The sequence below is a fragment of the Equus quagga genome, chromosome 19, assembly GCF_021613505.1.
Source record: "Equus quagga isolate Etosha38 chromosome 19, UCLA_HA_Equagga_1.0, whole genome shotgun sequence".
NCBI lineage: Eukaryota > Metazoa > Chordata > Mammalia > Perissodactyla > Equidae > Equus > Equus quagga.
The window spans coordinates 16,117,447-16,144,295 of NC_060285.1; the positions used below are offsets into that span (position 1 = coordinate 16,117,447).

The 26,849-nt window shown below is 38.8% G+C and overlaps 1 protein-coding gene across 1 annotated transcript in view; it reads left to right on the plus strand.

Annotated features, from left to right (window-relative positions):
- The first annotated feature begins 1,801 nt into the window (after nt 1–1,801).
- CRY1 (cryptochrome circadian regulator 1) overlaps nt 1,802–26,849 on the plus strand; it is a 93,573-nt gene continuing 68,525 nt past the window's right edge. Inside the window, exon 1 of the mRNA XM_046646592.1 lies at nt 1,802–2,776. Coding sequence (XP_046502548.1) covers nt 2,619–2,776 — 158 coding nt within the window. The 5' untranslated portion in view covers nt 1,802–2,618. The remainder of the gene's footprint in view (nt 2,777–26,849) is intronic.

The window sequence follows — 26,849 nt, forward strand, 5'->3', positions numbered from 1 at the left end:
CCTTACTTCCAAATAAGGTCATAGTCACAGGTACTAAGGATTGTAACAATTCAACCTGTAACTCAAATTCAATCTGTGACAACTGCCATATCCTTCCTCCTTTTAACCTTGCCAAACACACAGGTGGCAAACAACATTCACTCATTCAATAAACTTTTGAACATGCTATACCGGTGTCAACTTAAAAAGCAAATTCATCAGCTATTTTATCCTCAAAATAAGTTTATTCGGGAATAGCCAAAAGAATTGCAATTCAGGATGTGCACGCTATGGCAAAACACAGGCAAATTCGAAGAACAACAGAGGGGAGCTTGCTTTTATAGAGAAAAATGGGGAGTTGTCAGGGGCTGTTCTCAACAAAGACCATTGGGAGAAAGCGACAGTTCAGGGTGGCAACTGCTTCTCACTGGCTGAGCTGTTGCTTTTCTCATCAGCTGGGCTGTTGCCGTGTAGGGAGAGAAATCTTCCTCCAGTACTAAAATAGTTGTTCTTCGCGGCAGAGACGCAAGCTCTCTCTTCCTGTTTGGAGTAATTGACCATGTATGATAGAGCCTGAGAGCTCCCCCTACAGGCCTTCCGACTTTAATTTAGCTAAGGTTTCTCTTATTCATTCCACAATAGATATTGATGATGCCAAAACCAAACTCGACAAAGACCCTGTCCTTGAGCACTCACACTTTAGAGGGAATCAGAGATACATTATTATGTTGGTAAATACTATTATTGAGCATCTGTTTTGTGCTAGGTATTAAAGTAGGTATTTTTCATTTAATCTTCACAATAGTGTGGTAAGTGATGTATCAGAGACAAGTCTGGGGATATGGGGAGGTCCTAAATCTGCTTTGGAGGACAGCAATATTTCCACAAATAAGGTAGCACTTCATCTGAGTCTAAAGGGCTGTGTAGAAATATACCAGGTAGCTCAAACGTGATTGTAGTGAGCAGCAGATTCTAAAGAGCATTTTATGGAGGAAAATACAGCATGTGTAAAGGTTATGAGAGAGATTGTAAACTCTAGGAGGGCTGGCATTTTTGTCCGTTTCTCTCTTGTATCTCCAACACTTTGAACAGTGCCTGGATCATTAAGTAACTGTTGGATGAATATAAGCGCATCACATGTCTAGGGAATGGCGAGGCCTTAAGTTCACTGTCGCTAGAAACGTAGGCAAAGGCCCCATCACCACGAGCCCTGTAAACCGTACTAAGCGTAAGAAATTAGGGCTGACATGTTGATGATACACAGTATTAAGGAATTCCAGGGATGCCTGGCACCCACCCTGCCAATTACTCCTCTTCCCCAGAGCACGTCCAAAGGTGTCACGCCGCGAGGGCAAGAAGAATGGTAGGGGCGCCAGCTTCACATACTCAAAAAGTAGGGTTCTCTGGCTAAAGCTGGATTGAAGCACATTGTTGGGCTCAAAGTCTAAGGGAGCTTCCTACTCTCCTCCTTCCACTCCGTCCACGACCCTGCCCAGCTCCCCCGCCAACTCTTGGAGCACTCCAGGTTGTCTCCAGGCCTTCCCGGAACCCCGCAGGAGAAATCCCGGAGCGCACTCCCGCCCGCCGGCCCCGCCCTCCTTCCCTCTGGAACTCGGCGAGAGCGCACGCGCGCCCTCCCGAGCCAAGCGCGTGCCCGCGAGCTCCCCGCATCCCCGTGCTCATCCGGGTCTCAGCGGGCCTCAGCCAATGGTGGGCGCTCGCGGCCCCCAGGGGCGGAGCTAAGCCTTCCCTCGCATGGGGCCTGTGGTCACCGCGGGGGCTCCCAAACCACCGCGACCAGTCGGCCGAGTGGAGGGCCAGAGGCTGAGAGCCCAGCGTTCGGGCGAGGGTCGACGTTTCTGAGGTCAAGCGGCGGCCGCCCCCGGGAAGCGAGTGAATCGCGAGCAGAGTCCCCAGTCAGAGCCACTGTAGTAAACACATTTCAGAAACGTGAGGTGCCGGGGGTCACGTGGGGAGCGCGCCCTCCAATGAGGAGCCGGGGGCGGGGCCGGGACCGCTGACGCGGCGGTGGCGGCGGAGTCACCCGGGCAGCCTCGGGACCGGTCACCGGCCGGCAACCGTCCAGCGGCCTCGACCCCCGCCTTCGCGCTCCGTGCTTCCTCCTCTTTGCGGGGCCGAGAGGCAGCGGGGCCACAGCTGCTCGACCCTCTCTCGTCCCTCTCGGTGGCTCGCCTCGGGCGGGCCGTTCTCTCCTCCAGGGCCGCTTCGGTGGGACGAGGCTTCCGTGACGAACCTCCAGGGGCTGCCGGTGCCGGCTCAGGCCGTCGTGGCGGCTCGGGTCCCTGGAACTTGCTCAGCCCCCGGGGGTCCGAGGCCCTCGAAGTTATGCGTCGGGTCCGGGCGGCTGCGGCGGGCGCCGGCTCCTAAAGGGCGTCACACCCGGACTCCGTCGACTGGGCAGCCTCCATTCATCTCCCAGCTGCGCCTCCAGCGCCCTCTCCCTCTCGGGTCCCCTCGTCGGACTCATTTTTTCCTTGCCCGGCTCTGCCGCCCTTCCCTCGCTCCCCGGCTGCGGCGATTCTCCTGGAAGCGGAGGTGTCGGTTATGAGCCGGAGCCTCCTCCCTTGAATCTCTGCTGGAGGAACTCGGCGGGGCCCCGCGCCCGCCGCGCCCCCGGGATGGGGGTGAACGCCGTGCACTGGTTCCGAAAGGGGCTCCGGCTCCACGACAACCCCGCCCTGAAGGAGTGCATTCAGGGCGCCGACACCATCCGCTGCGTCTACATCCTCGACCCCTGGTTCGCGGGCTCCTCCAACGTGGGCATCAACAGGTGGCGGTGAGTCAGAAGTCGTGGGAAATAGATTTTGGTGTTTAGTGAATCAGGACTGTACATGCGATCGGCCAAATCGGAGACTTTAGACCTGGGACCTCCTTGCTTATGCTTTTGTAAGAATGTGCGTGCTTGAAGTATTAAATAGAATAGACTTACTAGTTCTCTGGCCCGAGAGTGCTGGCAACCTGGAACACCTTGGCCTTCGTGTGTGAGTTACGTGTCTCTGCGCTAATGGGAACTCTTCCCCTGGATTTATGGAAAATTCTTAGTGGTGGAGTGAAAGAAGCTCCCTCTCAGTGCTCAGTGGCCGGTGGAATGATTTCCTTGGCCTCTTTGTGGCATTCGAAAGGATTGCGGTTTTTAATGTTTACGTTTGTGTGTGTCTAGGTAACTCATCGTAGGGGGAAAATCATTCATTCAGTACAGTCGCCTCCAAATCCAGATTTCTTCCACCTTGAGGTTGCCGTAGGAAAAGCAAGAGAAACAGCATTATCTAATTTCTCTTTCTCTCAACTCCTCCTTGTGGTTGTTTAGACAAAGCACAGTTTTTCTTTCTAGGCAAAGTCTAATCCTTCTAGGGATCAGAGCCCTGGAAGAAATCTTAGAGAAGCTTGATGATCTTTTCCTGAAGTAGCAGGCGAGATGATTGTTAGGCCCTCTGGGGAAATGAAAGCAGTCATTCAACAGATAGATTATTGATCACCTACTGTATACCAGGCACTGCTTTAAATGCTACTTTATAGCAGTGAATGAAGACAAAAATTCTTGTCCTTTTCGAACACGTCCCAGAAAGTAAAATATATAGTATTTGGTAGTGATAAATGCTGTGGAGCAATATAGAGCAGAGAATACGAGGGGGTGGGATTAAAGTTGCAATTTTGAATATGGTGATCAGAAAAAAACTCAGAGAAGGTGGCCTTGAACAAGGTGATGAAGCAGGTAATGGGCTGCAGGTATCCAGGGGAAAAGCATTCTAGGCAGAGAGAACAGTTAGGGAAAAGGTCCTGAGGAGGAAATGTGCTTAACCTTTGGAAGAAACAGCAGAAGAAGCCAGTGTGACTGGAGCAGAATAAGTGAGAGGAGAAGTAGTAGATGAGGTCAGAGATTAAATGGGGCCAGAACGAGTAGAACTTTATAAGCAGTTGTCAAGATTTGGGCTTTTACTCAAAGTGGGAGTAACTGTAGGATTTGAGCAGAGAAATGACGTGATCTGACTTGAGTTTGATGAAGACTTCTCTGGCTGTGGTTCTGAGAACAGACTGAATTGACGGCTGGAGGCTGACGAGAAGCTGGAAGACTAGTTAGGAGGCTGTCGCATTCATCCCGATGAGAGACGGTAATGGCTTGGACCATAGTGATCGTGGTGGACTTGGTGAGAAGTGGTCAAATACTGAGTATATTTTCAAGGCGGAATCCACAGTGTTTGTTGGCAGATTGGATATGTGGTGTGAGAGAAGGCATTAGGAACGACTTCAAAAATTTTTGGCTTCAAGAAGTAGAAGAATAGAGCTGCTCTTTGTTAAGGAAGTGAAGTCAGTCAGAGAAGCCATTGGGAGGGTGATTGGAACTCGCTTTTGAACTTGGTTGAGTTTGACGTGTTAGTCACACATCCTGGTGGAGATAGCAAATGGCTATATCTGGAGTTGAGGACAGAGATCCAGGCAGGAGGTATAAATTGGAGAATCATCAGTTTATAGATAATATTTAAAGCCATTTATTCATCCATCCACTCCTTGAGCAAGTGTTTGTCTCACACCTGCTACATGCCAGGCACTGTTTTAGGTGTGGGGCATTCAGCATAAACAAACTTGCTGAAAAATTCCTACCCTATTGAAGCTGCATTCTAGCAGAGCCATGAGACTGTGTGAGAATATTAAGAACGTGAGTGTAGACAGAAAGGAGAGAAGGTCCAGGGACTGAGCCTTGAATACTCTGGTGTGTGGGAATTGTGGCGCTGTGGAAGAACCAGCAGAGGAGAGTGAGAGGAAACATCGACTAAAGTAAGAAGGAAACCCAGAAGAGTATGGTGTCTCAGAAGCCAAGTAAAGAAAGTATTTCAAAGAGAGTGTATTACCTACATCAAGTGCTACAAATGGGTGAAGTGAGATGAGGCCTGAAAGTTGAAAATTATACTTAGCATTTTGAGGTCATTTGTAATCTTGACTAGAGTGGTTTCAGTAGTGTCAGAAGCAAAAGTCTTTTTGGCATGGCTCAAGAGAGTCTGAGAGGAGAGGAGTTGGGAGACAGCTCATACAGACAGCTCTTTTAGGGAGTTTTGCTGTAAGGGGATCAGAGAAATGGTGGGGTTCCTGGAGTGGGATGTGAAGTCAAGACAGGATTTTTTTTAAGATGGGAGAAATTACAGTATGTTTGTATGCTGATGGGAATGATACAGCAACTATATATAAAACACTTTCATTAGCAGAGCTAGTGTCATTAACGTTTCTGGAAGAAGATGGTAAATGTAATATATTTTAATGTATTAATATCTTACAATAATATGATAATTCCCTTTTCATAAGATTATTAGGGGGATTAAATTAGTTAACAAACATAGAATGCTTAAAATGTGAGGAGTAGTAGTGCTTGTTTGCTATTTGCTATTCAATTGGAAGTCCTAGGTAAATAATATCTAATTCAGCGTCTGCAGTCGGTTTCTTCTCGAGCAGTTGATAAAGTCTAGACTGTAAGCTTCTTTAGGATAGGGGTTATATGTTGCTTCACTTTGTACACCTAGCAACTCACATTGTCAAATGATGAGTGAAATAAAACTGGTAAGCACAATAGGAATAGTTCCATATTTTCTTTTTTTTAAGGATTTTTTTAAACTACTAAATATTGCTCTTTTTAAAAGATGGATAAAGATGTAAATAATGAGTAGAGACAGACTGTTTTCTTCCACTGAAGACTAAGTTATAAAAAGGCAGGATCAGAGTTTTAGTCTGTTCTCCTAGCACCAGAGTCAGTGCTTTTCATGTAGTGGTAGCTCAGTTACTGTTTGTTGAATGAAATGGACATCCAGGAGTCAATAATTTTACACTTAAACAACTTTGTTAACTTCCTTATTGACCATAGGATAATGTGCAAATTCTTTAGCTTAGCATTCAGGCTGTCTTGTAGGGTTTCTATCTTCTTTCCTTCACGCCACTTCCTTCAATCAACACCATTTCCTAGATTTTGGGATTTAATAGAAAAGCAAATTTTTAAAAATTTATTTTTCGTAAGTAAATTAACAAAACCACCTTTTGATATTGCCATGATTTCATTTTAAAAGGATGCTTTAATGTTTTGGAAAAAAACTTTTCAAGGACATTGATGCAAAATAAAGGACAGTCCTTTGACTTGAATAAATTAAGCTTAATGAAAACTCATTTTGCCTTATTTGATCTCAGACCAGTTAAAACTTTATCTTGAATTTGTCATCTTTGGGATTGAATGATTTAAAATATTTCAATTCTTTCCTTCACTTATTTCTTATTAGAATAATACCATGCAAAAACTTATATGTGAATGTTCATAGAATTATTATTATTCATAATAGCCAAAAGGTGAAAACAACCCAATGTTCCTCCACTGATTAATGTCTAAACAAAACATGGTATATCCATACAATGGAATATTATTCAATCATAGAAAGGAATGAAGTACTGGTACATGCTACAACATGGATGAACCTTGAAAACATTATGGTAAATGAAGAAGCCAGTCACAAAACCCCACATATTATTTGATTGTATTTATATGAAATGTCCCAAGTGGGCAAATATGTAGAGACATAAGTATATTAATGGTTTCTAAGAGCTGAGGAGATTAGAGGAGTTGGGAGGTGGTAGCTAAGGGGCATGGGGTTTCTTTTTGAGATGAGGAAAATATTCTAGAAGGGGATGGTTGTACAACTCTGTGAATAGACTAAAAACCATAGAACTGCACACAAATTAAAAGAAAACAATCTGCTTACCCCTGTAAGGCCCAGTCCAAATGCCATCTTTTCCATAATACCTTTCTTTATCACCTTGCCTGGGGTGATTAATAGTCTTGTGAATCTTATACCATTTTTTGATTTTGTTTTTCACATCACCCTTAGTATTTACTTCTTTCATTTGTAAAATTGATGTAGTCCTCCAATATTTATTTCTCCTCGATTTAACAGATTGCACCTTTTCTTCCTGAAGAGAAGGTACTATTTCATTCAATTAAAAATTTATTTTGCATTCCTGTCATGGCAGGCACTATTTTTGTTACTGTGGATACAACAGTGAATAAGACAGAAAAAGTCCCTGTCCTTGAGGAGCTTCTAGTCTAGGAAGAGAAACAAACAAATATATAAATACAGAAATATAATATGTCAGGTGGTGGTAAGTGTAATGGAGAGAAAAAAAGCAGAATGTGAGAACAGAGACCAAAAGGAAGGGAGGAAACAAGCTGTAAGTATCAGGGGAAGAGTCCTCTTTGTATTCTCCACAATGTCTAGCATTGTGTTTTGTACAAAGTAGGCATTTGATACAAATCTCCTTGATTTTCTTTGTAAGTCTAGGGTTTAGGAGTGGGGCAGTTACTTCATTTAATTTAGATGCTTATGTGTATTTTAAACTCCTAATTCAGAAAAATAATTCTCAATGAATGGATTATTTTTAATATTTAAACTTCAATATGTTTATTACACAGTTGATGCTATCACATGTAGAGTTTCTTAATTTTCAGTAACCAAATCTATAAATATACCCACATGTTTCCTCATTCTTTCCTTTGACTATATGATTTCAGTGGAAGAGATATGCTTTCCCTATTCAAAACCAATCTCTTCATCTATACCCCATTTTAAAAACTTTTTTCCAGCTTTATTGAAGTATAATTGACAAATAAAAATTGTAGTATTTAAGGTATACAACATGATGTTTTGATATATGTGTACATTGTGAAGTTCATTTTTGATTATTTATTCTCATACCTTTTTTTTAACCTCTTTTTAGGTTGCTTCCAATCAACATTTAAGCGTGCTTAAGTCCAAGCTCCGTAAAAACAAAAAACCAACAGAGGAACAGAACCTACCCTTGACTGTGTTCCTCTCCTGCAACTATGTTTCTCGGTTCCTTTATGGCCAGACTTCATGAACAAGATGTGTAATACTGGCTGACTTCATTTCTTTATCTTCTACTCACCCTTGAACCCGCCCCAAACTAGTCTTGGTTCCACCTCCACCTACTCCACTAAAACTGTTTCCATCCAAAGGATACTTTTAAACTTTCTGTTCCTTGACTTTTTACTGTGTTTGACACATTTGACCACACCTTTCTCTTCTTCCCTCTGCTTTAGTTGGAGGACCACCTCTGTTTGTTTTTCTGCCAGAGCTATTAGTGTTCTTCCTTGACTTCTCTTTTTCTGTTCAACCCTTAAATGGCACTTAGGTCTGTGGTCTCCACCCTCTTTTCATTTTGCCTCTTTGCTAGGCAATCTCATCTCTCTTTGTAAATTCAATTACCATCTACGTGCCCAGAGTTCACAGATCAGTGTCTTCAGCCCATATCTCTCTCCTGATCCCCAGATAGATATCCATTATATAGAGATTCCCTGCCAATTTGAATGTATTATATTACCTTAAACTAAACTTGTTTAAAACAGAGTTCATCTTCTCCCTTACCTCTCTCTCAAAAACAAAAAACCCCAAACTGACTTTTCCTTTGTTTCCTATCTTCATAAATAATATAACCATTTGCCCAGTTGCTCAGATAATTTACAGATGAGATTGTTAATTATATATTTATTCAACAAATATTTGAGTCCCTACTGTGTGCCAATCACTTTGCTTATTTCTGTGGGTAAAGTGGTAGTCAACAGAAAATTTCTCTGTTCTCAGGGAGTTTACGGTATAGAGAGGGATTTATTCAGAAATAAAATAATCACAGAAATACATTTTTCTGTCTCCTTTCCCCTTCAGCCCGTATCGCCATCCTTCTTGCCTAGGTTATGTGAGTAGTTTGCAAATCATTGTTCCCCTTCCCCTGCTCTAATGCGTGCTCTACACAGCCACTGCAGTGACCTTTTAAAATTGCAAATCTGATCATGTCCTTTACTCTTCAGAATCATTCAGTGACATTGCTTTACCCTTAGATTAATGTTCAAAAGGCGATAGCATGGTTTAAAATCTCTGTGTAATCTGGTCCTCTGCCTCTTTTCCCAGCCTCGGAGGATTGCTTTACTGAGGCATTTGAGCTGAACCTTGAAGTATGAGATGGGTCTTAATAAACAGAGAATGGAGGGAAGGAAATTATAGGCAGAGAGAAGAAAATTCCAGGCTGAGAAAATAACATGAGGAGAGACACAGTATTCTGATACTGGTGAGGAGGCTGGTATAACCTAATCATGTGGTGCATAAAAAGATAGGACGTGCGCCAGCTGGTTGCCTGACTCAAACATGCTTAAGGAGAGTGCTTCTTGACAAGGGTCATTGAACAGTCCAAGGGCAGTTGGCTTCAGACACCGGTTGATGCTAAGGCTCAAAAGATGTCTCTAGCACCAAATTTCTCCCTTTGCATCTGCAACTTCACTTATTTTGAGTTGGCTTCTCAGACAGGCTGTCCTCTGTTGGTAAGTTATAGCAATAACAATAGCAGTTACAGCAGTAAAAAGCCTATGGCTCTGCCCCAGAAGTCTCTGGCAAAGTGGCTCTGTTTGGGCCAATTTCTGAACCAATCGTTGTGAGCCCCTGGTTGTCTGAGCTGGAGTTGTGTGCCTCATGGCTGGAATCAGCTCAGCTGGACTGAAGTAACTGAAGTAGAATGAGTAGAATGAAGTAGGTGATGCCCTAAAACAATAGATGCCTATTATGTAAGAAGTCAGATCAGAAGTTGGGACCGAGTCAGAAAAACTTTGACCCCTATTTGGGGAAATATAACTTTGGCAGTTGAGTGAATGACAGAGGAAAGGAGCAATCTAGTAAGGTAGAGGCTTTATCAGCAGTTTAGTTGAAAGATAATACAGGCTTGAATTAGGGAAAAGGCTGTGAGGAAGAGGGTGATGCGAGAGAGTGATTGTAGAGGGACAGTGGACAGTTTAGGTGACTGTCTGGAAAAGGCAGTTTCATAGAGCAGAGTGAGGGAGGGTAGAATGTAAGATTCTCATACTTTGTGCCTCTTTGACAATTAGACATTAACTAAGAGAACACAGGAATAGACTATATTCAGATAAGGAAAAGAGTGAGTTTAGTTTAGGTCATTGATGAATTTGAGGTACTGCTAAGATATCTATGTGGGAAATGGAGAAAATAGAAGTTCAAGTTTGGGGATTATAGACATTAGAGCTGTGCATATGGGAATAATTCCTATATAATTAATAGATGAAACATGACTAATGATATTGGCTAGAATAAGACCCATCAAAACCTTGGTGAATACTATATTTAAGGTGAACAGGAGCTGGTGAAGGAAACTGAGGAGACTCAATCAGAGAGGTAAGAGAGGAGCCAGGAGACTGCTGTATCATGGAAACCAAAGGTGGCAAGATTTTTTCTTCATTGTGCTAGAGAAGGCAAATTAGGATGAGTTTTGACAGTTATGCAGGAGAAATTGTCAAAGACTTGGAAACAGGCAAAAGAAATTACTGTGTATCTGGAATGCTGGGCATTGTCTAGAGGACCCTCCAGGACTTATAGTATTCTGATTTAGGGATATGTTCCCTTGTCCTGATTGGCTAGACTGTTTTACAACTTTGTAAAAGGAATAAAAGTTAAACTGTAGAAAACTGAAAAAACAAATGATTCCTGCCTATTCCAATGCAAATTATTCCTGGTCATGCCATGCAAATTAATTTTGTAGAGTGGGTACTGTGAATCTCTCTAAGTCAGATTCTTCTTTGAACCAGTTTTAACATCTTACTGGTTCCTTCATTAATGAGTTAAATAAAATCTGCCATATATTCATGTCATGTTTGTGTGAGTCATGATTTTGCCATTTTGAAAATTATACTTTAACTGTTACAAAAGCCTTTGGTAAACTTTGAGGAAGCAGCTTCAGTGTTGTTGTAAGGACAGAAATCAGAATGTATAGGGTGTTACTGAAAGTCTGTGTGTGTGGCAGGTGGAGGAGGGGGATGATTGAGGAATTGATGAAGAGGGTTTTTATGTGAGGGGCAAGACATAAACTGGATGCATAGGTTCTGGATAGGCAGGGGAAAGTGAATTTCGGGCAGATCACCAGACTTGTGGTTAAGACTGGAATCACGAGACTTATAGTCAAGACAGTATGATAAACAGAAAATAAAATAAGTAGATAAGGTGGGGCCTGAATGTGGAGTTCTTTGAATGACCAACTAAAGTGTGTTTAAAACATCTGGCTATCCTAAAACCTAGATTCTAGTCCTTGCTTTTCTACTAAGTAGCAGTGGCACTGACCTTGGATAAGTCACTCCCCCTTCATTTTATTCATTCAGGAAACATTCATTAAGAGCCTGTTATCTGCCAGGCCCTTTGCAAGGCATTGGAGATACAAAGATGAGGGTCATGGTTCCTGCCCATAAGGAAACTTTCACACCGCTAAAGGACAAATAATTAAAATATAGAATGTTAAATAGGACCTCTCTGGAAATATGCCAAGATAATCATGGGAGTACAAAGGAGAGGCAACCCTGGGGGAGGAGAAGGAGAAGTTAGGAGTAGAGGTGATGGGTGTCTGGGTGGAGGTGGGCAAAAGGAAGGAGGGAGTGAGATACTGGTTTGAGAGAAGAGTTCCACAATACTTCTTGATGAAGGAGATTCTTGAGTCAGTGTCTTAATATGAAAAAGGAGGTACTAAAAAAGCCCTCTTATGGATACCATTGGGACCAGCAGTTAGTTGAACAAGGCAAGCATAAAAAATAACATATAAGTGTACGCTAACTTGACAACTTTTGATGTAGGGTGAAATTCCAAGTCTCAGTTCTGCTTACTTCTTTGTCCACATTTACTCCTTAGATGATCTCATCTAGTCACATGCTTGAATACCTCATAATTTTCTGTTGAGCATCTCTTGCTCTGACCTGTCTTGAGTTCCAGACTCATATATCCAGTATTTTTACTCGGATTCCAAATAAGTATCTTAAGCTGGGTTTTGCTCCATCTTCCCTACCTCTCGTGGTTTCTCTGTATCACAATAAATGGCAGCATTCACCTTGTTGCTCTGCAAAAACCTAGGAGCCATCTTTCCTTCATTTCTTTTTTTCCTAACAATCCCATGTCTCATCCTTCAGCAATTATTATGGCTTTTCCTTCAAAGTAACTCCCACATCCATTAAATCTCACCCTTCCACTGCTGTCATACCATCCAACTCAACAACATTTCTTGCAGAACTACTGCAGTAGCCTCCTAACTTCTCTACTTCGATTTTTGTACCTGCCTTCCCAGTCTGTTCCATGTGGAAGCCAGAGTATTCTTTTAAAAACCTTCATCAGATCGGGTCATTCCTATGCTCAGAATCCTCCAGTTGCTTCCAGGGTGTTTGCATTTTCTGCTTCTCTACCCAGAACATTATTCCCTCAAACCTTAGGAGGGCTCATTCCTTCAATATCCCTCGCCAGAGAGGCCTTTTCTGACCATCCTAAGTAAAGTAATTGCCCCTGCTCCTTCCCCACACCTCTCACTTTTCACTTTCTATCTCCTTGGCCTGTTTTATTTTTCATGGCATTTATCGCTACCTGAAATTAAATATTTATTGACTTCTTTATTGTCTTACTCCTTCACCAACTTACACAAGAGTGGGATTGATTCATTATTGGTTCCTCATATTCATTGCTGGTTCCTCAGCTCTAAAGCAGCACTTCTCAGTGGTTGGTCCACGGACGCCTATGGGTTCCTGAGACTTTCAAGATATCTGTGAAGTTAAAACTATTTTCATAATAACACTACGACATTATATGGCTTTCTTACTGTCATTCTCTCACATGTATACAGTTGATTTTTCCAGAAGCTACATGATAAGGGATGACATTATTGCTATGATGGCTAATGGAATGAATGCTGCTGTATTCTTGTGTTTTAAAATGTGTTCAGCTTTAATTTCTCATGAAATATTGACAGGTATTGCCTATAAAACAAAACTCGTTGGGGTTACTCAGTAATTTTTAAGAGTATAAAGGGTCCTGAGACCCAAAAGTCTGAGAACTGTTCCCCTAGAGCAACACCTGGCATAGTGTAGGTGTTCAGTATGTACTTGTGGGTTGAATGTTTAAATGAGTGTTGTTCTGCTGATTTTGTCAATGGAGTTTCATGTTGGCTTTCATGCATAAATTACACCTATAGTCTGATATTGCCTGTCATTTTCTTAAAGTTGATTAAAACCTTAAAGCAAAAATACTCAGGGCAGCAAGGCAGAAGAAAATAACCTACAAAGGAACCCCTATCAGGCTTCCAGCAGATTTCTCAGCAGGAACCTTATAGGCTAGGAGAGACTGGAATGATATATTCAGATCTTTGAGGACAAAAACTTTCAGCCAAGAATACTCTATCCAGCAAAAATAGCCTTCAGATATGATGGAGAAATAAAAACTTTCCCAGATAAACAAAAGCTAAGGGAGTTAGTTCATAGCCACAGGACGCCCCCCTACAAAACCTTAAAGACCCTTGTGAGCAAACTTGAGTACAGAATTCCTTTAGTACATTATTTTTTCTGATCTATTATAACTATTTTATCCACAGGTAATTAGAAACTTTTTTGGTGATTCACCTTTTATCAAGCCTTTATAAAGTATTCAATTTAGTATTCAGTAAAACAGCTTTCTTGTTTATACTCATTCAATCAGTTTGTATCAAATTACTTTATGTGATGCAGTAAGAAGTTCAGCTGGCATGAACAGGCTTCAGTAACACGAGTGACTCTTGATCTGCCTAGAACTTTAACTGATTGGAACAGGAATCAAATGCACTAGAAAACAATAGCCTGCTTTTCTCAAGCAGAAATTAGCCATGGCCATGAGTCAGTATGGTCTCTGTGTGTTTTACAGAAGATATAGAGAGATTGTATAATGTCTGTGATGATAATAGCAAAAATAATTATTAATAATATAAAAGGTATAACTGCAGGTTTTTAGAATTTGACATTTTAAAATTAATTCTCTCATTTTTATTTGGTTTGGATTACATATTTGTTTTAACTGGATATTAGGGTTTCCTAGAGAAGAAAAATGGTGTTTTAAAAATGGTACTCTATTGATTTTAGGTACTTTTGCCATTTTTATCTTATCCCAGCTCTTTCCCCTCAGTAACAACAACAAGCTAAGTATCTTAATGACATTTGTGGACTATTTTTTAGCTTTTCTGGTTTAAGTGTCAAAGGCCAGCAGGAGTTAAAAGACTATCAGTAGAATGACTTGATATTAAATTACTGTGCTGTAGTGTATAGGTACTAGAGAATGTGCTGGCCAGTGCTTTTATTGGTATTCACATATGGTGGGGGGTCGGATTCTAAAGTTAGGGTTAAAATACCTTTGTTAATAGGGCTTTGACCACAAGGCCAATTGCATGAGCAGTGCAGGATGGGTTAGGGGGAAGAACGGAGAAAAGACAGAGATACGGCCTGTGAGACATAGGAGTTTATTCGGACTTACGGACAGGGAGTCCAGGAGTGGCCAGCTGGACGACGTTGCACACCTGCACCCACTACTGCAAGCAGAGAGGGGGTTGCTTAAGTAGGCGGGGGAACAGAGGCTCCGTTCTTGCCGAGAGGGACTGTCCTTGCATGACCAGCATTCCAAGAACCAGTAGCTCACATGGAAGCGCTCTGTGTTCCTTCAAGGTATGATGTACATCCGGGATAGCCAGGCCCTGAACTGTTACAAATACCAGAGGTAGCGTCCTGCTCAGAAGCGGGCCAGAAGGACACATGGTTGTTATAGGGCACGTAGGCTAGTGCTGCTACAGCCTGCTATTTTTTATAATGAGAGTTATAATTTTGGGTGATAGAATGGGAATAGAAAGGAATGATTGAATGAAAGGGAAATACTGAAAAAGGTTTGTGACATATATGAGAGATTTCAGAAAAGGAGGGTTCAGTGATAACTGAGTTTTGAGATCCCAGGAAGGGAGACATAAAGTCAGAAGGAACTAGTTTGAGAGTTAGGGTGATAAGCTTGGCTTAAGGTATATAAGTTAAGGTAACAACAAAGTAATATCCAGGTATAATTGGTTAGCAGGGACTGAAGCTAGGAAGGGAAGTTGGGACTAGATGTGTGTTTATAATTGGAAATAATCCTTTTTGAGGTGATAACTAAAAATGAGAAAATTATGAAAATACTGAAAGGGAGACATATGAGAAGGCAAAAAGGAATGGCAGACTTTGTGATTTTTGAAAAAATATACATGTTAAACTTTTTGTACTCAAACTTTTATGGTTTATATCATTAATAATAAGCTTCACAGGGCCTTTTCCACTCAAAGATGATATAAATACTTATCTATATGTTTTTCTAATATATTTGTATTTCCATTTATACATAAAAATCTTTATTCTATCTAGAGTTTATATTAACACAGAGGTTGAGCTCTAACTTCTTTTTTCCCAAATGATGGTCATTTTCCCCAAAATGGTGGTCAATTATTCCAACATTATTTATTGAATAATATCCCCACTGAAATGTTATCTTAACCATACACTAATCTTTTAATATTTTGTGGTCTGTTTCTAGGCTAATTTTCAAAATGTGATTTTTTTCTGATGAAAAAATGTAATAATTATAAATAATTCAAATGAGATGAAGAAAGTACCTCTAAAATATAATTCCTAAGAAGTATATCATTGGTAATAGTTAAAAAATATGAAAACGTGAATGCATATGTATATGAACATGCATATTTATATGTAAACTTTGGCATCTCTATTCAAAAATATGAGTAATTCATTGAGTGTTCCTTTGGGAATTAATTTTGTTAGATCTTGATAATGGGATCCTATTAGTCTTGTAAAATAAATTGGTAACTTTATGTCCTTTTTGTATTCCCTAACAGTACTATAAATAACAGGAATTGTGTGTTCCATAAAGGTCTGCTAGAATTCGCCCATAGTCTTTTGGGAGGAGGCAGATTCTTTTTGTAGATACCTCAGCGTACCTGGCTGTCCACACATTAAGCTGTCCACATCAATAGCCTTACTTGAAAGGATGAATTAGCGTTCATTTTAATAGCTCATGACTCTGTAATCTACTTTTTCTCTTTTCCCTGTGGACAGTTTATTGGATCTAGAGTCGATACCTGACCTAAGCTGCACCAATTTGGAAGTTTGGAAAAGGGGTCCAGAGACTCTGGTTGTTAATATTGGGCCTTGACACTGAGCAGCCATAGAAAGCTGGGTATCTTAAAGAGAAAAACATGGGCACATGTGTAGAAAGGAACAAACGAGACCATTCATTTCCAAAAAGGAGCAGGTATCCTGGGTTGCTAATGTTCCAGAATCCTTAGACTTGACTGTACTTCCTGAGCACAGGTTCCATGAGATACTCCAGTATTCTTCCAGTACTTTCTCTCTCTCTTTTTGTTGTTTGACTTAGTTTGAGTAGATTTCTGTTTGTTGCAGTGAAATAATTCCTGACTTAGATCATCTTTGTTATACTTTTCAGTTCCATTGGTGCTTACTAGTTTTCTTTTCAGTTTGATAATTGAACTTGATAATTCAGACTTTCCTAAAATGTCTACCATTTAATCTAGTCTTATATTTTTATATGTGTTACTAAAGTTGTATACCATATTCTTCTATTTAATAATCACCACAATTGCTTTTATAGTCTCTTTCTCACGTTACTAATAGGTATTTGTATTTTTCTCTCTTTTTGTTTCTCAGTTAGGCTTTCCAGATGCTTTTCTATTTTATTGAACTTTTGAAAGTATAGTTCTTACAGAAGGAATAAAGAATATTGTCAGAGTTACCTCTACAGAAAATATTGGGCTTAGATAGTTTCATAGAGGTTCTATGAAGCTTTTAAGAAACATAAAACTTCAGTGCCATAAAAAGCACTGTTCCAGAGCATAGTAAGAGAAGAAGAGGAAACTATAGTCCAGTATTATTTAGGAATAAAATGTACAGATTTATCAAATAGAATACAGAATCATATTTTAAAAGCATATTTTACATACATGTGGAAAAATGCAAGAGTAATTCAATATTTGAAATATATTAATATGTCTTTATATTAATAGATCAAAGAAAAATCATAAGATCATCTTCATAGATGCTGAAAAGACTTTTCATAAAGTTCAACATCAATTCTTAGTAAAAACTAATGCTAAACCAGAAATAGAAGGCTGCCTCCTTAATCTGGTTATATAAAAAATCAGCTCAAAAGCCGGCATCATGCTTAATGGGTAAATTTTAGAAGAATTTCTGTAAAATTGAGAACAAGATACAAATGCTTGCTATCATCACCGTTACTGTCATTGTGCTAGAGCTACTCACTAACACAGTCTAAGAGGCATATAAGTGGAAGAGAAGGTAAATTGTTGCTATTTTCAAGTGATATGATTGTACACCTGAAATATCTAGGAGAATCAACTGAAAAAGTTATTAACAATAAAAGAATTCAGTGATGTGGCTGAGTACAATTTTTCTTAACCTTGTTTGCAGAGAGTTAAACTAATCCTTAGTTCAAGACATTTTATTGTCATTGGTGTATATAAGGTCATTCGCTTTCTCTTTTTTTAGTCTCTTTTATATCTATTTGAATTTACCTTCCTCCATAAATAAATATCCTATTTGTTTATAGTATATTATTTTTAATAAAATAATTATATAGTATATACTATATTGTTTATATTCTAATATATTTATCTTTTTGTAACTGTGTTCTTGCAAAATGGGTATTGTTTTATGTGTATTTATTTTTTTATTTACATAAAAGTTATGTTATATATCTTATTCTGTTTTTTCCATAGGCACTAAAATTTTAAGATCCTCTTCTGTTGGTACTTCTAATTGACAGCTTCTAATAGCTGCATGATATTCTGTGGGACATCTACCTCATTTTCCTACCTGTCCTGTGATAGCTACCTACTTACTTCCAATTTCCTGATACCACAAATTATTTTGCAGTTAACATCCTTGTACATGAATCTATGTGAGAATTTCTTTGGAAAATATATACAAATGAATAGAATTGCTGGGTCATATGATAGCCCTATACTTGGTTTGACTAAGAAATGCCAGATTGCTGTCTATATTCTGTATTGCAGTCTATATTCCCACTAGTAGTGTGTGAGTGTTCCTATGTTCTTATGTTCCAACTTTTAAAAGTTATCCAGCTTTCTAAATTTTATTAGTCTAATAAGTGTAAAGTGACATCTGATTGTTTTAATTTGTGCTTTTTCAGTTACTAATAGGTTCGAACATTTCTTGTTATATTAGCTTTGGACGTTTTTTTCTTCTGTAAATTGCCTTTTTATAGTCTTGCCCATTTTTCTATTGATGTTGCTGTCTTTCTATTTTATTTGTAGGAGTTTTGAAATAAGTATATATTAAAAAATACAAACAATGACTAACAAGCACATGAAAAGATATTCAGCATCATTAGTCATTAGGGAAATGCAAAGCCAAGCCAGTGTAATACCACTTCACACCCACTAGGATGGCTATGATAAAAAAAGGTGTTTTTTTTTTAAGATTTTTTTTTTTTTAGATTTTTTTTTTTCCTTTTTCTCTCCAAAGCCCCTTGGTACATAGTTGTCTATTGTCAGTTGTGGGTCCTTCTAGCTGTGGCATATGGGATGCCGCCTCAGCATGGCCTGATGAGCAGTGCCATGTCCATGCCCAGGATTCGAACTGGCGAAACCCTGGGCCGCCACAGTGGCGTGCACGAACTTAACCACTCAGCCATGGGGCTGGCCTCATATAATAAAAAATTTTTTAAAAATATTTTTAAAAGGAAAATAAGTGTTGGTGAGGATGTGGAGAAATGTAAACCTTTATATATAGCTGGTTGGAGTGTAAAGTGGTACAACCACTGTGGAAAACAGTTTAATAGTTCCACAAAACGTTAAACATAGAACTACCATACGACCCAGCAATTCCACTTTAAGAATTTGAAAACAGGCAGTGAAACAAAAGTTTGTACATCAGTGTCGACAGTAGTGTTATTCACCAAAAGATAGTAACAACTCAAATGTCTGTCAACCAATGAATGGATAAACAAAATGTAGTGTGTCCACACAGTGGAATATTACTCAGCCGTAAAAAGGAATGAGACACTACAACATGGATGAATGTCCAAAACATGCCAAGTGAAAGAAGCCACACACAAAAGATCACATTCCATGATTCTGTTTATATGCAAAATCCAGAATATGTAAATCCATAGAGACAGAAAGTAAATTTGGTAGTAGCCAGGGAAGGGAGAAATGGAGAATGATTGTTTAATGAGTACAGTGTTTCCATTTGGGATGATGAAAATGTTTTGAAACTAGAGAGAGGTAATGATTATGCAAGATTATGTATTGAACTAAATGCCACTGAATTGTACACTTTAAAATGATTAATGTTATATGAATTTTATCCCACAAAATTACCAATAGCTTTCCTATATGTCAGAGATTGGCAAACTTTTCATAGAAAGGGCCAGATGATAAATAGTTTAGACTTTGTGGGCCGTAGAGTCTCTGTCACAGCTACCCAGCTCTCCTGTTGTAGCATGAAAGCAGCCATAGACAATACATAAACAAATGAACATGTCTGTGTTCCAATAAAACTTTATTTACAAAGCAGACAGTGGGCTGGATTAACCCATGGGCCATAGTTGGCTGACTTCCTACTGTATATAAACAACCAGTTAGAAAGTATAGAAAGAAAAATCCTATTTACAGTAGCAACAAAGAGAGAGAACACTCAGTGATAACTTGAATTCGGATACAGAGATTGGTGATTCAATCTTATTCTCCACCTAAACTCTTGTTCTCAAATAAGGGATGAGAGAGATGTGGAATAGTTAGAAAGTTACTGCTTCATGACCCATAAGACCATGAGAGGCTGTACTCTTCAGTTGAGAACATTCTTTCAGGACTCAACATGGAATATAGTTTGAAGCTTTCCAGTGAGAAGGGGCAGGAGACTTATGATATTATTTATCATGCAGTCAGTTGCGAGATTTCAGCCTTATTACAAACTCCTGCTTCTCCTCCTCCTCCTTAAACTTGTCCAACACCTCCCTCCCCCCATTAGTCTGCAATCTAGTATCCTGCTGTATGGATTCTCCTCCTTTTCTCCTAGAAAGGCCTAAGGAAAGCTACAGTAAATTCCAGGTGTCTCTGTGATTTAAAATGTAAAAAACAAAACTATAAAACTTATAAAAGAAAACGTTGGAGGAATTTTTAAAAGTACCTTTGAGGGTAGGGTATGTCTTTCTAACTTGCAATCCAGAAACTAAAAAGAAAAGATTGGTAAATTCAATTAGATAATCATATAAAAGTTGTACATGCCAATATCACCCTGAAGTCCGAAGATAGCATGCTAAGGGAAAAAAGTCAGTTTATGTGATAAAAGTCTGGTTTCCTGAATATATAAAAGCCTCCTATATATTAGCGATTTATGAATTATGGCAGATTGTACCTAGGGTCAGCAATTTAAAGGGCTAGAAAGCAAATATTTCAGCCTTTGTGAGCCACACATAGAGTCTCTGTCTTATATTCTTCTTTTTCTTTTTTTTATATGACTCTGTAAAAATGTAAAAGCCGTTGTTAGCTGGTGGGCCATTCAAAAGCAGGTCATGGGTCAAATTTGTCCGTGGGCAGTGGTTTACTGACCCCTATTATAAGACTACCCCTTCCTTTTTTTGAACGCTTTTGCCTTTATATGATGTTAATGTTGTCATTCCTGCTTTCTCTTTGTTTTCATTGTCTTCTATAGCTTTCCTTTTATTTTTTTGTATGTCTCTTATAAACAGTATGTAGCTGAGTATTTTAACCTGATTTGAATTTTTAATCTTCAGTAGCAAAATATGACCTATTCACAGTTGACAGCTTCAATTCTCTATTTCAGGGATGTTTTCTTCTAACATAATTTTGAATACTTTTTCTGTTCCATTTGTTGTGTTCACTGCTTGAACTAATTAAGTTGGATTGGCTTTGTCTTTCCTATCTTTTTTGTGGTTTCAGTCACTTTGTTGTTTTTCTCTCAAATTGTTGTGATCTACTTGCCATCTCCTACAATTCCTACATGTCATAGTCATCTGGTTATATTGTGTGGGTTCTGCCCTTTTCTATTTCAATTTAATTATTCTGTGTTGGTGGCCTTTTTATTTTTATTTTTATTAGCTCTGCAGTCTTTTTGTTTCATTTTCCTATTTTATCATTTTTGTTTTCAAGCACTTGTTTAATTGATTCGATGTTCTTTTTAAGTTCTTCTGAAGCTACAGATCTTTTTGGCAGATTTTTCTTGTATTCTGTTTTCTTCTATACTGGATTATTTGGTTTTTTGCTTGCCGTGGAATTATTTTCTCTCTTATTTACAGTAATGTTGCCATGTTACTTCTTTTCATCTTATTCATGTTTAGTGTGGGGAACTGTGTTTTACTTTTTAAAACATTTAAATTAACATATAGTAAAATTCACTCTTTTTGGTATACAGCTCTGTGTTTTGATGAATGCCCCGAATACTATAAGCATCACTAAAATCAAGATACAGAATGGTTCCGTCATTCCAGAAAAATTCCCTCATGCTATCCCTTTGTATTCAAACTCTCCCTCGCTCATAACTCCTTGGCAACCACTCATCTATTTTGCATTTTCCAGAATGTCATATTGTGTTGCCTTTTGAACTTGGCTGCTTTTACCTATCATAATACATTTGATATGCATCCATGTTGTTGTACATAGTAATAGTTCATTTCTTTTCATTGCTATTATTCCATTGTATGGATGTACTACAGTTTATCCATTCCTCAGTTCAAGGAATATTTGGATTATTTCCAGTTTTTGGCAATTATAAATAAAGCCACTGTCCAGAATAAAGGAGTTAACATAGCAGACCTGAGATTGCTGTCCTTAGGAAGACCTGCTTGCAAGGTTTTCTCTTAGCTCTTGTCTGGAACCTGGATTTTGAGAGTATTCCCACCATTCTCTTAACTGATAAGAGTGGTTTGTGTGACTAAACTCTTTATGCTGAACATATTCTTTCCTTCTGGAAGTATGGAATTTTGGTATGTGCTAATCTAAGGTAACTGGGTGACCAGCCCACAATAAAACCTTATATTCCCAGGCTTAGGTGAGTTTTCCTGGTAGACAGTGCTTCACACATGCTGTCACTGTTTGTTGCTGGAAGGATTAAGTGCATCCTGCTGGGAGAGGACTCTTGGAAGCTTGCACCAGGTTTCTAACTTGACCCGTGTGCCTTTTCCCCTTGCTGATTTTGATTTGTATCTTTTCTCTGTAATAAATCTTAGCTGTAAGTATGAGTGTGTCCTGAGTCCTCTGAATTCTTCAAATGAATCACTGAACCTAGAAGTTCCCTTGAGGACCTCCAACACAACTGCTGTAAATGTTCACAGACAGGTTTTGGTGTGAACGTGGGTTCTCATTTTACTTGGGCAAATATCTAGGACTGGGATTGCTGGGTCTTATGGTAAGGATGTGTTTTTAACTTTATTAAAAACTGCCAAGCCATTTCCCAAAGTGATTGTACCATTTTGCATTCTCACTGGCAATGTATCAGAGTTCAAGTTGCTCCTCATCCTTGTCAGCATTTGGTATTGTCAGATTTTCTCCCCCATTCTGATACATATGTGGTGGTGTCTTGTGGTTTTAATTTGTATTTTTTATGTACTTATTTTCCATCTTTGTATATACTTATATTATATTGGGTGAAGTGTGTTTTCTTTTGCTCACTTTTTATAGGCTTGTTTATTTTTTTGAGTTTTGAAAGTTACTTATATATTCTGGATAGAAGTTGTCAGATGTGATAAATGATCTGCAGATATTTTCTCCCAGTCAATACCTTGTCTTTTCATCCTCTTAACAGTGTCTTTCAAAGAACAATTTTAAAGTTTTTTGATAATATTCTGTTTATTAATTTTTCTTGTATAGATTGTGGTTTTGGTGCTGTATGTAGTAACTCTGCCTAATTCAAAATCACAAAGATTTCTCTTGTGTTTTTTCCTAAACCTTTCATAGTTTTACGTTTTCACATTTCGGTCTGTGATTGGTTTTTGGTTTTTGTGTAAGGTGTGTGGTGTGGTGTATGTCAAGGTTTATTTTGTTGCACATGGATCTCAAGTAGTTCCAGCACCATTTTCTGAGAAGGCTATCCTTTCTCCAATGAATTGCTTTTGCACCTTTGTCAAAAGTTAGTGTGTGTATGTTTACTCATATGTGTATGAATTTACTTGTGGTCTCTCTCTTTGTTCCATTTATCTCAACAACAGCATACTGTCTTGAATTCAGGTAGTGTGAGTCCTCTAGATTTGTTCTTTTTCAAAGTTGTTTTGTCTATTCTTGTTCCTTTGCCTTTCCATATAAATTTTACAGTTAGTCTGTGGATATTTATGAAAATTCTGGGGTTTTGATTGAAATTGCACAGAATCTATAGCTCAATTTGGAAAGAATTGACAACAACATTGTCTTTCAATCCATGAACGTAGAATATGTCTCCATCTACTTAAGTCTTTGATTTTTTTCCATCTGTTTCATAGTTACAGCATGCAGAGCCTAGGAATTGTTTTGAAGCCCTCTGTTGGATACTATGTATGTGTCCTCCTTAACTCCTTTTCTATTTGAAACCTTTAAAGTTTTTCCCTAGAAACTGTACTTGGAGCTAAAACATTGCATTTAATTTACTTCTCTTTGCTTGAAGGCGTTGAGGGGGTGGTGTGTGTGTGTGCCCGTTGCTTATAGGACACCTCCATTAGACTATAGCTTTTGCTTTAGGCACAGAACTCAGCTGCATGTCAGCTTGTTAGCTTGTGTTAAAGTTTTGTACTAGAGTTCTTTCCATCTAAATTGGGAAATATCCTTTTCTTGTGTGTGCATACTCTCAGGGTTTAAATTGTGAAGCTTCTTCAGTATAGGGCTCTGAAACTATATTTCCAGCATTCACAGTCTCTCATGGTTGTTTGAGTCTTTAAAAAAAAATTAATCATTTGTTTTCTCCTAGGGGCATTTGTTCTCCCTAGGCAAAAAATGATAAGGGTTCCTCTGGGTTTTGGCCCCATTATTGATAGTTGGTGGAAATGGGAGTGTTAAATTAGGGAGGAGAGATTCACCCTGGGATTTTAGCGTACCTTTCAGAATCTTAATTATTTTCTCTTTTATTTGTAGTTCCACCAAGACTTTGTTGATAGAAGTAAATAGTTCTGTGTAGTTATAGTTATGACCATTGAGTTCCTTTTGGTTTTTCTTTTAGCTTAGAGGGGCCAAAACGGAAGCCCTGATAATTCCTCCCCTTCTGCAGAAACTTGTAATCCTACAGGGGTATATTGTTTTCTAGTCTAAGTAGTTGTGTACATTTCTTTGCAACACTGATACCAATAAAATATTATTTCTGTGACTGCTAATGGCTTACTTATTAAGTGATGTATCTTCTTTTTTTTTTTAAGATTTTATTTTTTTCCTTTTTCTCCCCAAAGCCACCTGGTACATAGTTGTATATTCTTCGTTGTGGGTCCTTCTAGTTGTGGCATGTGGGACGCTGTCTCAGCGTGGTTTGATGAGCAGTGCCATGTCCGCGCCCAGGATTCAAACCAAGGAAACACTGGGCCGCCTGCAGCAGAGGGCGCCAACTTAACCACTCGACCACAGGGCCAGCCCCTGATGTATCTTTTTTTTAATGTTTATTGGCCATTTTCTTCTTTTCTTTTTTCTTTTTTTATTGATGTCATAATAGTTTATAACATTGTGAAATTTCACTTGTACATTATTATTTGTCAGTCACCATATATTTGTGGCCCTTTACCCCTTATGCCCACCTCCCAACCCCGTTCCCTTCTGGTAACCACTAATCTGTTCTCTTTGTCTGTATATTTGTTTATCTTCCACATATGAGTGAAATCATACTGTGTTTTTCTTTCTGTCTGGCTTATCTCACTTAACATAATACCCTCAAGTTCCATCCATGTTGTTGCAAGTGGGACAGTTTCGTCTTTTTTTATAGCTGAGTATTATGTGTATTTATATATATACCACATCTTTATCCATTCATCAGTCACTGGGTACTTGGGTTGCTTCTGCGTCTTGGCTATTGTGAATAATGCTGCAATGAACATAGGGGTGCATAAGTCTCTGAATTGTTGATTTCAAGTTCACCCAGTAGAGAAATAGCTGGGTTGTATGGTTTTTAAATTTTTCGAGAAATCTCCATACTGTGTTCCATAGTGGCAGCATTCCCATAGTTTGCATTCCTACCAGCAGTGAATGAGGGTTCCCTTTTCTCCACATCCTCTCCAAGATTTGTTGTTTTTTGTCTTGGTAATTGTAGCCATTCTTAACAAGTGTAAGGTGGTATCTCATTATAGTTTTGATTTACATTTCCCTAATAATTAGTGATGCCAAACATCTTTTCATGTACCTGTTGGCTATCTGTATATCTTCTTTGGAGAAATCTCTGCCCATTTTTTGATTGGGTTGTTTTTTTGTTGTTGAGTTATATAAGTTCTTTATATATTTTGGAAGTTAACCCCTTGTTGAATATATGATTTGCAAATATTTTCTCCCAGTTGGTGGGTTGTCTTTTCGTTTTGTTCCTGGTTTCCTTTGCCTTGCAGCAGCTCTTTAGTCCGATGAAGTCCCATTTGTTTTTCTTTTGTTTCCTTTGCCTAAGTAGATAAGGTATTCAAAAAGATCCTTCTAAGACCAGTGTCAAAGAGTGCACTGCCTATATTTTCTTCTAGGAATTTTACAGTTTCACATCTTACCTTCAAGTCTTTAATCCATTTTGAGTTGATTTTTGTGTAAGGTGAAAGATAATGGTCTACCTTCATTCTTTTGCATGTGGCTGTCCAGTTCTCCCAACACTATTTATTAAAGAGACTTTCCTTTCTCTATTGTATCTTCTAGCTCCTGTGTTGAAGATTAGCTGTCCGTATGTGTGTGGTTTTATTTCTGGGTTTTCATTTCTGTTTCATTGATCCGTGTGTCTGTTTTTGTACCAGTACCATGCTGTTTTGATTACTGTAGCTTTGTCGTATATTTTGAAGTCAGAGATTGTGATGCCTCTAGCTTTGTTCTTTTTTCTCATGATCACTTTAGCTATTCGGGGTCTTTCGTTGTCCCATGTGAATTTTGGGATTCTTTGTTCTGTTTCCGTGAGGAATGTGATTGGAATTCTGATTTTGATTGCATTGAATCTGTAGATTGCTTTAGGTAGCATGAACATTTTAACTATGTTTATTCTTCCAGTCCATGTGCATGGAATATTTTTCCGTTTCTTTATGTCATCATTGATTTCTTTCAATAATGTCTTATAGTTTTCATTGTATAGGTCTTTCACCTTCTTGGTTAAATTTATTCCTAGATATTTTATTCTTTTTGTTGCGATTGTAAATAGAATTGTATTCTTGAGTTCTCTTTCTGTTAGTTTGTTATTAGAATATAGAAATGCAACTGATTTTTGTCAGTTCATTTTATACCCTGCAACTTTGCTGTAGTTGTTATTTCCAATAGTTTTCTGATGGATTCTTTAGGGTTTTCTATATATAAAATCATATTGTCTGCATACAGTACAAGTTTCACTTCCTCCTTGCCAATTTGGATACCTTTTATTCCTTTTTTTTGCCTAATTGCGCTGGCCAAAACCTCTAGTACTATGCTTAATAAGAGTGGTGAGAGTGGGCATGCTTGTCTTGTTCCTGTTCCCAGAGGGATGGCTTTCAGTTTTTCCCCTTGAGTATGATGTTGGCTGTGGCTTTGTCATATATGGCCTTTATTATGTTGAGGTGCTTTCCTTCTATACTCATTTTATTGAGAGTTTGTCATAAATGGATGCTGGATCTTGTCAAATGCTTTCTCAGCTTCTGTTGAGATGACCATGTGGGTTTTATTCCTCATTTTGTTAATGTGGTGTATCACATTGATTGATTTGCATATGTTAAACCATCCCTGTGTCCCTGGAATAAATCCTACTTGATCGTGGTATATGATCCTTTGATGTA